This window comes from Aotus nancymaae, unplaced genomic scaffold (genome assembly GCF_030222135.1).
Source record: "Aotus nancymaae isolate 86718 unplaced genomic scaffold, 86718_ANA_hifiasm-v0.15.2.pri h1tg000010l, whole genome shotgun sequence".
NCBI classification, from domain to species: Eukaryota; Metazoa; Chordata; class Mammalia; order Primates; family Aotidae; genus Aotus; species Aotus nancymaae.
In genome coordinates this window covers 28,776,187-28,790,419 of record NW_026988421.1, presented here as the reverse complement: position 1 = coordinate 28,790,419, position 14,233 = coordinate 28,776,187, and the positions used below count along the sequence as shown (strand labels likewise).

At 48.5% G+C, this 14,233-nt stretch overlaps 1 protein-coding gene across 6 annotated transcripts in view; it reads right to left on the bottom strand.

Annotated features, from left to right (window-relative positions):
* Positions 1–1,505: 1,505 nt before the first annotated feature.
* ARMH3 (armadillo like helical domain containing 3) overlaps positions 1,506–14,233 on the bottom strand; it is a 210,798-nt gene continuing 198,070 nt past the window's right edge. For 4 of the 6 annotated variants that reach the window (XM_064373952.1, XM_012439376.2, XM_064373951.1 and 1 more), the window contains 2 exons: positions 5,697–5,813; positions 1,506–3,528 (listed from right to left, as the gene is read on the bottom strand). In XM_064373952.1, the coding sequence (XP_064230022.1) occupies positions 3,436–3,528; positions 5,697–5,813 (210 nt within the window). In that variant the 3' untranslated portion in view covers positions 1,506–3,435. Of the gene's footprint in view, positions 3,529–5,696; positions 5,814–14,233 lie in introns of those variants that run through there. The other 2 variants (XR_010341755.1, XM_064373954.1) reach the window with 1 other exon arrangement.

Here is a 14,233-nt window from a genome sequence, read left to right as displayed (position 1 = left end):
GCGGCTGTCACCGCCGCCTCCCCCCTTTGGCGCTGCCGGGATTGGCTCCCCCTACCCCCGCCCCCCACACTTTGCAGCTCGGGGGAGGCACCCGGTGAAAGGGTGAACTGCAAAGTGCGGGGAAGGAGACTAGCTCTCCAACAATCTACCCCTAAACCAGAAGTCACGGGTCTTGCGGGTGGAGAAGAGCGCGGGACAGTAGAGCCCCGCTGAGAGGAAACCCCGCCCCCAATTCTCAGACACCCTTCCCCTTCCCCTTTCCCCTTCCCCCTTCATCAGCACAGTTCTGGCTGAGGCAGAGCCTGGGGTATCGTCTCTGAGTCCTGGCTCCGTTTGCCTCCACAAAAGCCTCTATTTTCTCTGTTGTTCCTCTTCCCGTGTATGCATCTCTTGTGGTCCCAGAGTCCCTACCGTGCTTAAAGCAGGTTAGGGATGCGGAGGAAGTGTCAACCCAGCCTCTAATAGCAGGCTCATCGTGGGCCAATGGACTATAATTTTGTCTTCTCTCAAGTTCCAGAAAGACCCCAATTCTCACCCACAACAGGACCCCATCTCTGGAACCCATTCACTCTCAGGGTGCCTCCTTCACTGATCTAGTGACCCCTCTCCCCCACAGGCTGACTGGGAAGATAAGAAAACTAGTGAACCAGGTCAGTTTCTCAAGACACCCTTGCTCTTTTGTTTCTCCCCTGCACCCACGTTTCTGCCCTTCTCTCTTTTGTCACCTGTCCTCTCCTAGATTCCTTGTTTTCTGGCATATTTGGGGAGTGACTGATGGGTCTGGGGATCCAAGTCAGGATACAGAGTAGGAAAGAAATGCCCTTGTTATGAAACCCATTCCTTAAGATTAGCTCCTTTTCCACAGGAAGGGAGCTGGGCTCCCTCGTGCCCCAGGAATGGCTTCTGAATGTCTGAGCCCCACAGATCCGACCTTCCTCAGGATGCTTCCTCGGCTCCTCACCCAAAAGCCCCCCAACCCCTTGCTATGAGGATGAGGGGACCTTGTCTGATGGGTCTGAAGGAGTGACCTGTTAAGTGTTGAGGTTGATTTTCAGGAGAGAATGGGCACTCTCATTTGGAGTTCTTGGAATAGGTATATGTGAAGAAATTGGTCAAGAGAAGGGCCTTTACAATGGAGGGCAAAGAGTCCTCTGCTTAGTGCCCCATGCCCTAGACCTGTCCTCATTCACTTGGAGGAAAGGCTTGCAGGAATCCAGGAGTGGCCAATTGGGTTGGCTTGTCCCCTCAATACCACTAAGTTTGGAGATAAAGGAACTAACTCCCTTTTCCCTCCTTCCACCCAGACAGCAAGGGAGATTACAGTTCTCTGAACCCAACTGGCCTCTACTAGTGCCACAAGACTGAGAGGAAGGAGAAGAGTTCACAAGGACAGGCAGGGGTCCCCTAACCAGATGGGAGCAGCACCTAGGAGATCACCTTACCTCTATGTTTGAGGAATGAGTCTGTGCAATAGAGATTCAGAAGAAAACAAAAGTGACACTAAAGACAGTCCCACACAAATCAATTTTTAATAATTTCAACTTGCCACCAGTTCCAGATCTAGCTGCTCTGGGGTTTATCACCAGGGAAAACACTAAATGCCCCAGGCTGAGCTATCCATCCAGTGATCAGAGATGACCCAGCCTGTGATCTCTTAAGAACCTACATCTATACATGGCAGCCTATTGGTGGATTCTCTGGAACTAGTGCATAGCTGCTCAATAGCAGAGCCAGAACTCTGGTTCCCAGGGAAGGCAAGTATCCCAAAGAGATTTGAGGTTAAATGGATAGCAGCCCAGGTGGTCCCAGACATGCTCTCACTGCTGAATTCCTGCACGTAACTCCTAGGATATACCAGTGCTGTTTGCTCCTCGCCATCCTGAGGGCTTTAGAAAGAGTTTAAAAAGGGAGGATCTCGAAGCAGCAGCTATTTCAGAGGCAGCTGTGGGGAAAGCCTACAGTGGTTCCATGGAGGCTATCCAAGGGAGGAACCACAGGCCGACTCCCCAAAAGTCAAGATTTGCCTGTGGCCTCACCCAGAATCTGAGTGGACAGAATGGAGGCCTTATGCATGATGCTCCCCTGGCCTGTTTCAGATGGAGGGCACCCTATTCGCAGAAAGTTCTCTCCCTCCCAGGCACTAGACCACAACAGGAACAGATTCCTCCCCAGAGGAAATTCTCAGGGAGGCTGGATGTAAACAACAGCAGGGTAAGGGGGTGGAACACGTGGAGGGGAGCTCAGCAGAGGCAGGAGGCTGCCAAAGGAGTGGGGGCTAGGGAGGCAGGGAAGCTGCTGGAAAGGGAACCAGCAAAGTAGGCACCTTGAGGGCTCCAAAACCTGTCAATGTATATTTCCTAATACCCTAAAGACATATTAAACTAGATTAGAAATGTTAAGGTTGTGACCCTATTGTGCTGATAAGTCAAAGGGTTGGAAGGAGGGGAAAGTTAACGGTACTCCTGGTGCCAAAATTAAAATTCAGAAAGTGGTGGCCGGACAGCAGAGCACTGGCAGATTCTCATCTCCAGTTTCCCAGAGGAGTCAACACTGAATTCAGAAAACAGGAAAAATGGCGGGCGCTGTGGCTCACACCTGTAATCCCAGCACTTTGGGAGGCCGAGGCGGGCAGATCATGAAGTCAGGAGATTGAGACCATCCTGGCTAACACAGTGAAACCCTATCTCTACTAAAAATACAAAATATTAGCTGGGAGTGGTGGCACGCACCTGTAGTCCCAGCTACTCTGGAGGCTGAGGCAGGAGAACTGCTCTAACCTGGGAGGCGGAGGTTGCAGTGAGCTGAGATTGTGCCCCTGCACTCCAGCCTGGGCAACAGAGCAAGACTCTGTCTAAAAAAAAAAAAAAAAGAAAGAAAGAAAGAAAATAGGAAAAAAGGTACCCTATTCCTATCCTACCCTAAATCCGAGCCAAGGGTCCTGATAACTGGACAGAGTGCCAAGGGACACAAATTGCAAGCCAAGCACAGCCCCAGGCCCAAAGGAAGCAGGATGTGGCTCCAGCTATATCTGAGAGTTCATCTGTTTTCAGAAGCCGAGCAGAGCCGCTGACTTTCGGAGTGCTGGCATTACCCTGAGGCTTGTCTCACCAGCTCCCAAAAATTAAGTCAGTAGCCACAGCTTGTAACCTCAAGATTGGAAATGTGAGGGGCTGTTTAGGGAGCCCACTCTGCAAGTCCCTACATTCCTGGAGGCCTCTCCCCACTGTGCCCACCCATTCCTCCCCAAATAAGATTATCCCTGGCTTGCCCCTCCTGCCCCTGCTGTCCGAGCTCCACTGAAGTGTGGTCTTCACCAAGAGAACTTGGTATCTGTGTTTCTCTCCAACCTCGGGGGCAGTCCTGCTCCCCTTGCTCCCCCTCCAGCCCATGATTCATGGGTAAGGGCAGTCAGAGGCTGCTCAGGTAGGTGTGGCCTCAGGAGATAGTGGAGAACTCCTTGAGCAGGACTTCCTGGCTGAGTGTGTGGAAGGCCAGGTTTCTCCGGACGTTGGTGCTAATGGATCGAACCTGGGAAAGGTGGGAGGGCACAGGCAGAGAGAAAACAGGAGAATCAGTTCCAAACAGTAGAGGGGAGTTCCTGCTACATGGGGCACTAGAAGTCTCTGTTAGGAAATGGACCCTTAACAGCTATTATCCCTGTGGCAAATGAGCAAACAGTTCCTTGACAGCAGGGAAGAAGAGAAGAGGGGCTGACAGGAACAAACTCTGGAGGATGTGAGAAGAGCATCTGGGCTCTCAGGGAGGCAGAAGCAGGCACAGACAAGAAAGGAGGGCTGAGGTTGGCCTCTGTCCCTGCTTTGGCTATACATAATGGGGACGGGACTGGTCAGTGATCTGATGGAGGAGGAGAAACTGAGGCCAGATGACTCATGCTCTAGTGTCATCTCTCTTTAGATGTGTTTCTAGTCTCTTAACTCTTGCTTTGGATTTATCTGCTTTTTCAGGATGGAAGGAGCATTTTGGAGATGCAGTCCTTTTCTGGCATAGATGGCAAGGGTATGTATGCTCCAAGGAGGCCAATTTCAATGGCCAGAGCCAGGTGACACAGCTACTGAGTCCCAGTTTGGGAGAAGGGCCGAGGCTTCTTAACTCCTAGTCTAGTACTCCTTCTAAAGATGTCTGCCCACTCAAGATGAAAGTCTGGGGCGTAGCCTTGCTGTGTGCCCACTGCTCACCTCACATGCTCTCTACCCACAGAACCTTGCACAAAGTGTTGCCTGGGTGGGTCAGCAGGGGAAAAGCCTGCAGAGAAAGGTCAGAGGGCCCAAGTCCCTACTCTGAGAGGATTCCAAGAGGAATCTGGCAGACTCATCAAGGAGATTTGCCCATAGGAAATAGCTGTGTAGGTTGCCTGAGAAACAAAAAGGGGAGGGAGGAGAAGGAGAGCATGTCTGCTCTGGGCCACAAAGTCTCAGGAGCTTTCCTTCAATTTCTGCTATGCTATAGGAAACTTAATGAAGTCATCAGGCAGGAAGTAGAGGAAAGGGCAGCATGGCAAACAGCAGGCAACTCGAGCTCATTAGCTCCAAACTGGACCAGACCCTCTGTGCCAGGGGAACAAATATGAGCAGAGCTGAGTAAGGCCATGGTGAGTGCCTCACAGTCTCGAGACACTGCTCCTGTAACCCTCTCCAGCTCCTCACAGATTGCTCTCTTTGTAACTATTGGCTCTCAGTACTTCCTCCACATCAACTTAAAGACTTCCCAACCATCCCATAAAAATGCTCTACCTGCTATCTCTTTACACTAATGGTTTCTGTGTTCCAAACTAACTCATCCCAGAGCATGTCTTCCTGACCCTGTGGAAATCCAAAATCCTGAGGAATGTCATATCAGGATCAGAGTTGGGCCGTGTTTAGCACAAGACAAACGATCTAAAACGCAGTGCCTTCACCACACACTTGGCATGGGGTAAGTAAAATCAGAGCTGAGGCAAGTTCAGCCCCAGCAGCAGGAGGTCTGAGGACATGGGAGTGGGTAAAGAGGCCTGCATGTCCTGGTCTCCGTCCCCAGCCAGGATGTTTGTGTAAACCAAGCAGGTAGGGTGACAGGACCACAGGGAGGCTAAGCTTTTCTTGAGAACAGCTCAGAGCACAGGGCAGGAAAGGGAGCATCAACAGGGTGAGCTCTGTGGAGACGCTGGCCGGGAGGTGAAGTAGGAGGCAGAGCAAATGCTCATGGCTCCACGTGCCCAAGGGTGGGGGCTGCAGGAAGCTGAGTGATTGGAAAGTAGGGAGTGGAGACTGGAGAACTAGACTGGGAGGGCACTGAGACCAGTGGCCAGTTAGGAGTTTAAGAAGAAGTGATTCTATAAGAAGGAGAAGAATCAATTACTCTCATTAGTTGCCCCAAGGACAGGTTAAGGAATAAGGAATCAGAGCTGCCCCTGGGAACACATCAAACCCCAGGCCCAGCTGGAGCTGTGCAGGGGCTGTCTCCATGGCTGCAGAGGAGAAGCAGATAATGCGACCTCAAAGGGCATCTTATCTTACTGCCTGGTGTGGTGGGGGAGGGAAGTTGCACACCCCATCCCAGCAGACCCCTCAAGTCTTGTTTTATCTGTCCTTAGCAAACGCAGTTGTTCCCTAGAGGCCCATCTGCACAGTAGAACCCATTGGCTGGGAGCGGGCCCCTAACACATAAGACATAGGCAGAGGCGGCCATGAGGCACTCACCAGCTCTTTGAAGAAGGCAGCTTCCTTGTGCTGCTCTGAGTAGCGCTCATACTGGTCCAGGCCATCCTGCAGCTTCAGAGTGAGTGTGTCATAGTTGGCTCTCACCACCTCGAGCACCTGGGGGACATCAAAGGCCAGGCAGGGCTTAGGCTATGTACATCCCACATCCCTTAGCCCTATGCCGCTGATCTACTGGGTTGGGTTTGGTCTGTGACAATACCCCCAAGAAACCTTGCTCACTTCTTATCCCCCAGAAAACAGCCTGGATATAGGGGGCGATCCCTCAGGTTTCTGGGACCACTTTTTTTTTTTTTTTTTTTTTTTTGAGACAGAGTCTCGCTGTTGCCCAGGCTGGAGTGCAGTGGCGTGATCTCAGTTCATTGCAACCTCTGCCTCCCAGGTTCAAGCAATTCTCTTGCCTCAGCTTCTCGAGTGGGTGGGACTACAGGCGCAAACCACCACACCTGGATAATTTTTGTATGTTTTAGTTGAGACAGGGTTTCACCATGTTGCCCAGGCTGGTCTCTTTTTTTGAGATGGAGTTTCACTCTTTGTTGCCCAGGCTGGAGTGCAGTAGTGCAATCTCAGCTCACTACAACCTCTGCCTCCGGGTTCAAGCAATTCTCCTGTCTCAACTTCCCGAGTAGCTGGTATTATGGGCACCCACCACCATGCCCGGCTAATTTTTGTATTTTTAGTAGAGACAGGGTTTCACCATGTTGGTCAGGCTGGTCTCAAACTCCTGACCTCAGGTGATCCACCCACCTTTGCCCCCAAAGTGCTAGGATTACAGGTGTGAGCCACTGTGCCTGGTCAAATTTCTAATCTTTTTTTTTTTTCCTTTTTGAGACAGAGTCTCACACAGTTGCCCAGGCTAGAGTGCAATAGTGCAATCTTGGCTCATTGCAACCTCTGCCTCCTGGGTTCAAGCAATTCTCATCCCTCAGCCTCCCAAGTAGCTGGGATTACAGGCGCATGCCACCATAGCCGGCTAATATTTGTATTTTTAGTAGAGAAGGGTTTCTCCATGTTGGGCAAGCTGGTCTTGAACTCCTGATCTCAGCAGATTTACCCACCTTGGCCTCCAAAAATGCTGGGATTACAGGCATGAACCATTGCACCCAAACTGACTTTCTAATCTCTTCTATTTCCTGCCTTTCCTGACCAGCCCAGCCTGGCCACAAAGTCTGTTTACTCTGAGTATGGTAACCAGTACCCCTGACACCACAAATGTGCTCTCAGTCTTATCCTGAAGCTTTCCCTGGCCAGGTTGTCAAAGTTGTTGAGTAAGATTTTGCCAATGTCTCCTTCCTTCTCCCGTTCTGGGAACCACATTTCTTCAGTCTTGGGATGTTCCTCAGCACCATCTGCTGCTTGTTTTCATTGCTCAGTGCCAACTCAGTCTTCTTATCCAGTGCCTGGATTGAACTTTTGGGCATCCCAGCCTTTAGGTATAAGGTACACTTTCAAGACTCGGCTAGAGCCTTTGTTTTCAGGGATTTCTCTCCCACAAAACCTGACTTTCTATGGGGGAGGATTCAGACTTCCACACTCCAGGAACCTTTAGTATCTGTGGTTATAGAAGGGACTGTTCATAGACAGGCCAGATGTGACTCCAGCTTATGAGATCATGAATTGAAGGCAAGGACAGTCAGGGGGAGAGGCACTACACATCAAGTCAGAAGAAGGAGCTAGGAAGAAAGGGGAGAGCAGGAGAGGGAATGATCGTTCACTCTGGTCATCTGAGCGAAGCTGATTTGACCTGGAGGAAAGTCTATGGCATCATGGAGAGCTCCCTGCTCAGTAGGGACCTTGGAGGAATAAGTGGGTGACAAGGAACACACAGTGCTGATAGAAGGGAGTGGGGGGCTGGGAAGAGGAAATAAGCCAGAGTCAGGATGGAGGACAGGCTCCTGAGGGGCCCAAAGGCGCCTCTGCACTGTTCCCTGCAGCAGTCCAAATTTATGCCAGGCAGCCTTCACTTGGTAGCAAACACTCTCCCTGCCAAAAATTCCCAGAGAGAGAAGGGCTGGAGGGCACAGGGAAGGCTTGTGTCCCTATGGGAGAGTTACCAAGTTCAGGTTTGGAGGGAAGGATCAGCTAGGACAAAGGTCCGGCCCAGCTTTCTTCCCTTCAGACACTCGGCTGCATAAGCTCATTTTGCCTGGTGTGTCCCACAGACAGTAGTATAGGCTTGTTCCTGCTTTTCTTTTCCATTTGTCAGTTCTACAGGCAGGAGAACTGGTACCCAGCAACTGCAGTCACCCACAAATTAATCTGGTCCTCTCATGCACGTGGGCTGTACTCGTGGCTGGAATATCTGCAGCCAAGGTCTTGGCTCAGAAGTGAATGGCTCAAGCCCAGAAAAAGGCAAAATTCCTCCAAGATGGAATCAGCCCCTAGGAACCAGGCAGAATAGAATAATACATGTTTTCCTATGCCCTGAATTCTGGGGAGCCTCAGCAATGCCTAAGACCTAGCGACTTGGGCTCAGCCTTCCCTGAGGGGTTTCAGGTGCCAAAGGACAAACATGCTAAAGCCAATTTCTGCAAAAAAGGTACTGCATGTGAAGAGATGGCTATACCTCATGACTACATCCTGACGGCCTCAGGCTGCAGGTGAGCTAAAGCTGCTTTGATCATCTGGACTTTCTCCTCTTGCCAGGGCAGGGTAGAAGGTCTAAGGTCTCATTTAGAAGAGTGATTTCTTCCTATCCCAATATAGCTGGCTTTTGCCAGCATGGTTTAGTTTAGGTTGTTACCGGGAGATGAGAGCAGAGAAGGCCCCTGAGCTACGAGCTACTAGCTCCTTGGAAGAAAATCAGAAGCAGCCGGACACGGTGGCTCATGCCTGTAATCCCAGCACTTTGGGAGGCCAAGGCAGGCAGATCACCTGAGGTCAGGAGTTTGAGATCAGCTTGGCCAACATGATGAAACCCTGTCTATACTAAAAATACAAACATTAGTGGTGGTGCGCACCTGTAATCCTAGCAACTCAGGAGGTTGAGGCAGGAGAATGGCTTGAACCCAGGAGGCAGAGGATGCTGTGAGCCACGATTGCGCCACTGTACTCCTGCCTGGTGTCAGAGTGAGACCCTGTCTCAAGAAAACCAGAAGCCTGGCTGGATTTACAGTGCACATGATCTCAGCTCTCCTCTTGTCCAGACACTGCCTGATGCTACCTACCCCTTTCCCTGGCCCTTTCTTGTGGGCTTACTTCCTTTCTTCCTCTTATATCCAAGGAAAGTTACCTGTCAGTTCATCTAGTCTCTGCTGTCTCCTGCCCTTGTCAATTTTCTTTTACTCACAAAGAAAAAGACATTCTAGGCTCAGGTCTGGGCTCCAGCCCATCCAAGACTTCAGAACACTAGTAGGTACTTGCCTAGCCTGGGACTTTGCTTTCTGTAGCTTCAGACTTAAGGCACATATCTCATTTGAGTTTCAGCACTGGCCTGGGACATGGCGAGGGCCACACTTAGGCAGAGCGCCATCTCCCAGAGCCCCTGCCTAAAGGCCTGAGGCTTTACCACAATTTGCAGCCTCAGTATCTGCTTCCTGGGAATGCTAAAGGTCCCTCTCAGGTTGAAATCCCTTTCCAATCCATCAGGTAACAGTCTATGCCCCTGTAAGCACAAGGCTACCTTCTTTCATCAGCTGTTGGGCTTGTGGGCTTCCTAGAATCATGCCGACCACCTCAGCTCAAGGTAGCTTCAAAGCCAGTAAGTCACCTGCAGGTCACGTGCTCTCCAAAGAATCCTCACACCACCACCTATGGCTCTCAGAAGACAGACACCTGGGTCCTGGCAAGAACCTGATAGAAAGTTAACTGAGCTGGCCGGGTGCAGTGGCTCATTCCTGTAATCCCAGCACTTTGGGAGACCAAGGCAGGCAGATCACTTGAGGTCAGGAGATCGAGACCAGCCTGGCCAAGATGGTGAAATCCCATCTCTATTAAAAATACAAAAATTAGCCAGGTGTGGTAAGTGGGCACCTGTAATTCCAGCTATTCGGGAGGCTGAGGCAGGAGAATCGCTTGAACCTGGGAGGTAGAGGCTACCTTCACAGTCCAGGAGGTGCCTTTCTATTTCAAATAGTCCCAAAGATTCTATGTGCATAAGTGATTCTTCACCACAAAGGAACATCATCTGGATTCAAGTGGAAGACAAGGGACACACAAATGGCCTCAGTTTCAAAGATTTCATGCCCTCTTCTTTGCCTTAAAACACTTTGCCTCAACTTAGGGGAGGGAAGAACAAAGTGGGCAACGTTTGGGTGGGCCTAAACATCTGCCCCTGAAGTCTCTGGAGGTAAGGGGCCTGAGAGGACAGCAAAGTCATTAAGAACATAGGCTTGAAGTCAGAGACTTAAGTTTTAGTCCCCAGTCAACCACTAATTAGCAACATGAATTTATACAAGCTTCCTAATCTCTTTGAGCCTCAGTTTTCAGTATCTATAAAATTAAGACAACACCATCTACATCTTACAAGGCTGATGTGAGGATAACATGAGCTAACGACTGTACAATGCCTGGCACATAATCAACAGTCAATAATAGTTACTTATTTTATAATGAAAGCCTTTCTGGTAGCAAGGGATATTTGGAAGTTCTGGCTGTCTCTAGATAGTTCTAACCATAAGCCAGGAGCTAGGGCCTCATACATCTTCATTCAGCCTATGCAGATTCTGGTGAAGAGGAAGCAACATCGTCTATTCTTTTTCTTCCCCCCAAGACCGAGTCTTGCTCTGTTGCCCAGGCTGGAGTGCAGTGGTGCAATCTCGGCTCACTGCAACCTCCGCCTCCCAGGTTCAAACAGCCTCCTTGGGACTACAGACGCGCACCACCACGCCTGGCTAATTTTTTTGTTACTTTTAGTAGAGAACGGGTTTCACTATGTTGGCCAGGCTGGTCTCAAACTCCTGACCCTGTGCTCTGTCCGCCTTGGCCTCCCAAAGTGCTGGGATTACAGGCATGAGCCACCACACCCAGACAACATTGTCTATTCAATGTGAAAGCAAGCCTATCACAATGACCTCACCATCTTCAGTATAACTAGCAACGCATCAACCAGAACTCAGAGAATAGCCAGTATAACTTTGGTAGTGCAAAGTGACACAGGTTACATACTAAAGAAAAACTAAGCAGAGAGGCCTGGTTTTGCATGATGCAGGTTGTGAGGCTGTTGGCCACATCAGGATCAGGATGTCTTCAAGACAGGAAGCAGATGAAATTCCAGTGCACAAAGTTAGTTCAAAATTGCTAAGTTTCAGACACATACACACCCTAGCACAAGGAACATGCATTCCTCACAGACTATTCGGTAACCTGTGCTCCATTTATTTCAGCAAGGCCTTTGAAACACAAAACAATTCTAGACTGAAGGTAGCAGCGGCAAAACAAAAATCGCCAACGTGGAAAAGTTCCTGGCAATGGCTGTTCAGTCTCAATGCCAGAGGGCTTTACCCTGTGCCTGAAAAATTACTCAGTTTCAAATCTCTATTGACCTGAATTCCCAGCAGAATAACAATGAGAGGACAACTGAGTAATAGGATGAGACCTGACAGCAAACTTGTGTTCATTACTTTCTTCCCAATTTAAGCTGACATTGACAGTTTAACGTGTTTGGGGAAAACATGTGAGGCTGCCAACAGCCCTCTCCCAACCAGGGCAACATGTATGGTCTCTCCTAGGGGCCAGGCTGCCAGATGAGGATGAGACCACAAGATACCAACGGAAAAGCTTACAGAGATTAGAGAGTTTTTTTTTGAGATAGAGTTTCACTCTCGTTGCCCAGGCTGGAGTGCAATGGCGTGATCTTAGCTCACCATAACCTCTGCCTTCCAGGCTCAAGCAATTCTCCTGCCTCCTGACTAGCTGGGATTATAGGCGTGTGCCACCACACAGGGCTAATTTTGTATTTTTAGTAGAGATAGGGTTTCTCCAGGTTGGTCAGGCTGGTCTTGAACTTGTGACCTCAGATGATCCGCCCACCTCGGCCTCCCAAAGTGTTGAGATTATAGGTATGAGCCACCGCACCCAGCCCAGAGACTTCTTACAGAATAGGAAATGAACATGGAACCTAAGAGGATGGTAGTGGGGGGTAAAGAGGCTACAACATCAGAAACCTGGGTTCAAATTTTGGCACCATCATTGACTTTGACCTGGGTTTTAGTTTCCTTAATGGTGAAATAGTCATAATACTACCTTCTTACAATATTATGAAGATTAGAGATAGTATACAAAATACATATAAAAAATAAATTTGATAGAGTCTAAGCTAATAGAAGGTGCCAAATGGATGAAGGTTATTGAGTTGGAAACAAATAGGAAACATGGAAATAGAAAAATGGAAGTATCTGATGTGAGTGAGGGGAAAAAAGTTAAGGGGAAAAAAGAAAAAGTGTCTGATGTATTCAAATAAGATGAATCAGCTGGTTACATGGAAGTCAGGAGGGCCTGGAGTTATTCCTAGCATCTGAGGGCAGCGATATGGAAGGCAATCACATCTCTTTTTTCGTTTTTATTTTTTAGAGACGAAGTCTCACTCTGTCACCCAGGCTAGAGTGCAGTGGCATAATCTTGATTCACTGCAACCTCCACCTCCTGCGTTCAAGCAGTTCTCCTGCTTCAGGCTCCCAAGTAGCTGGGATTACAGGTGCTCACCATCACGGCTGGCTAAGTTTTGTATTTTTAGTAGAGATCGGGTTTCACCATGTTGGCGAAGCTGGTCTCGAACTCCTGACCTCATGTGATCCATCTGCCTCAGCCTCTCAAAATGTTGGGATTATAGGCATGAGCCACTGTGCCCAGCTATCATACCTCTTTTTGGCCAAGTGCTACTACATGGACAGAACCATAGAAATAATAGTTCTGGGCAGGTACAGTGGCTCACACCTGTAATCCCAGCACTTTGGGAGGCCAAGGTGAGAAGACTGCTTGAGGCCAGGAGTTCAAGACTAGCCTGGGTAATAGAGTGAGACTCCATCTCTGTTTTATTTTTATTTTTCTGAGACAAGGTCTCACTCTGTCACCCAGGCTGGAGTACAGTGGCATGATCACAGCTCACTGCAGCTTCAAGTGATTTTTTGGGCTCAAGTGATTTTCCCACCTCAGCCTCCCAAAGTGCTAGAATCACAGGTGTGACAATATATATAACAAAAAAATATATATTATATATAAAGAAAAAAGTAATAGCTTTGGGAGAAACCTTTGAAATCACTTACCTAGTTCATGGCCCTCATTTCACAGAGGGAGAAATAAATGTCCAGAAAGATTGTAAATTGCTCAAAGTCATAAAACTGGGATTGTATACCAGAATTTTCTCTCAATCCAGCACTCTTCCTATACTAGCAGGCTGGTCTAACCTGGGGCACATTCTTGGGTTTACAGGCTAAACTTGGTCTTCAGAGACCAAAGATTCAAGGAATTCAAACTTGCTTCTCCTAAGAAGTTTGGAAGTATGATTTGTGGAGAGCTAAGAAAGTAAACTGATGAAGGCTTGATTTGCTGTTTGAGCTTTAATGACTACCCAGCTTCTTAGGACTCCAGGGTTTGACAATTTCCAATACTAGCAGTGGAACACTGTACTCAACCCTGCTGATAGTTGATGTAAACCAACAAAATTTTATAGACCACTCCAAACTCATTATCAGCAATATCTGATTTTGGCTGCTATTTTGATTACTCAATACTCATTTTGAAGCTTGAAATTCAAAGATCTTCAATTGGACTTCCATTGATCTTCAAATGGGCTTTTTAGGTCTCTGCCATCGTGGGGTCTTCAGGCTTGGGATGGGGTATTGAAAGGATTCAATAAATCCCTCCTACAATGAATGCTCCTATCTCAAGGCCAATCTCTATTTTCCCTAAGAGGCTGTCATCATTCTGTTCCATTTCTATGCAGTTGTTTTAACCCTGTCCAACTCCTAATCATAAAAAAAATTAATCTCTGGATGACTTGAGACAGATACAGGAGTTAAAATGGAATCAGGAGGAAAAAAAGATAAAAAGGCTTTTTATAGGATTTTCGTAATTTCCATCTATCTGTCCCACTGGATTCTTGACCACTGTTCTACTTCAGCTGTTTACTCACTAGAGAACATGATTTTTTGAACCCATTTCTTCCACAAAGCAGGAGAGGACAGCCTGAGTCATCAAACTCTGAAAACACAAACAAGAGCATCACCAGGCTTAAGTCCAGACACTGCTCTTGCTTCTCCTTCCCACAGTGTGGAGGGGGCTGGGCAGGAACTATTTTATTCTGCAAGCTGATAATGGAGAAATAATGAGTTTGGTCCATGGCAAGCTGGGTAATGGAATTTACTCCTCATGACGGTTCAGTATTTGGGACCCATCTATCCTGGTGCCCACAGAATCAAGAAGCAAGAAGTCTCTGACCACAAAACAGGTATACAGAAAAAAAAGGACTGAATAATCAGGTTTGCTCCCACAACACCTTTCTAAACTGTTCACTGCTGTGACCTTTCTGACCTCCTGGTCCTAGCCTGTCTTATCCCTAAAAGAAATAACGCTGGGCCGGG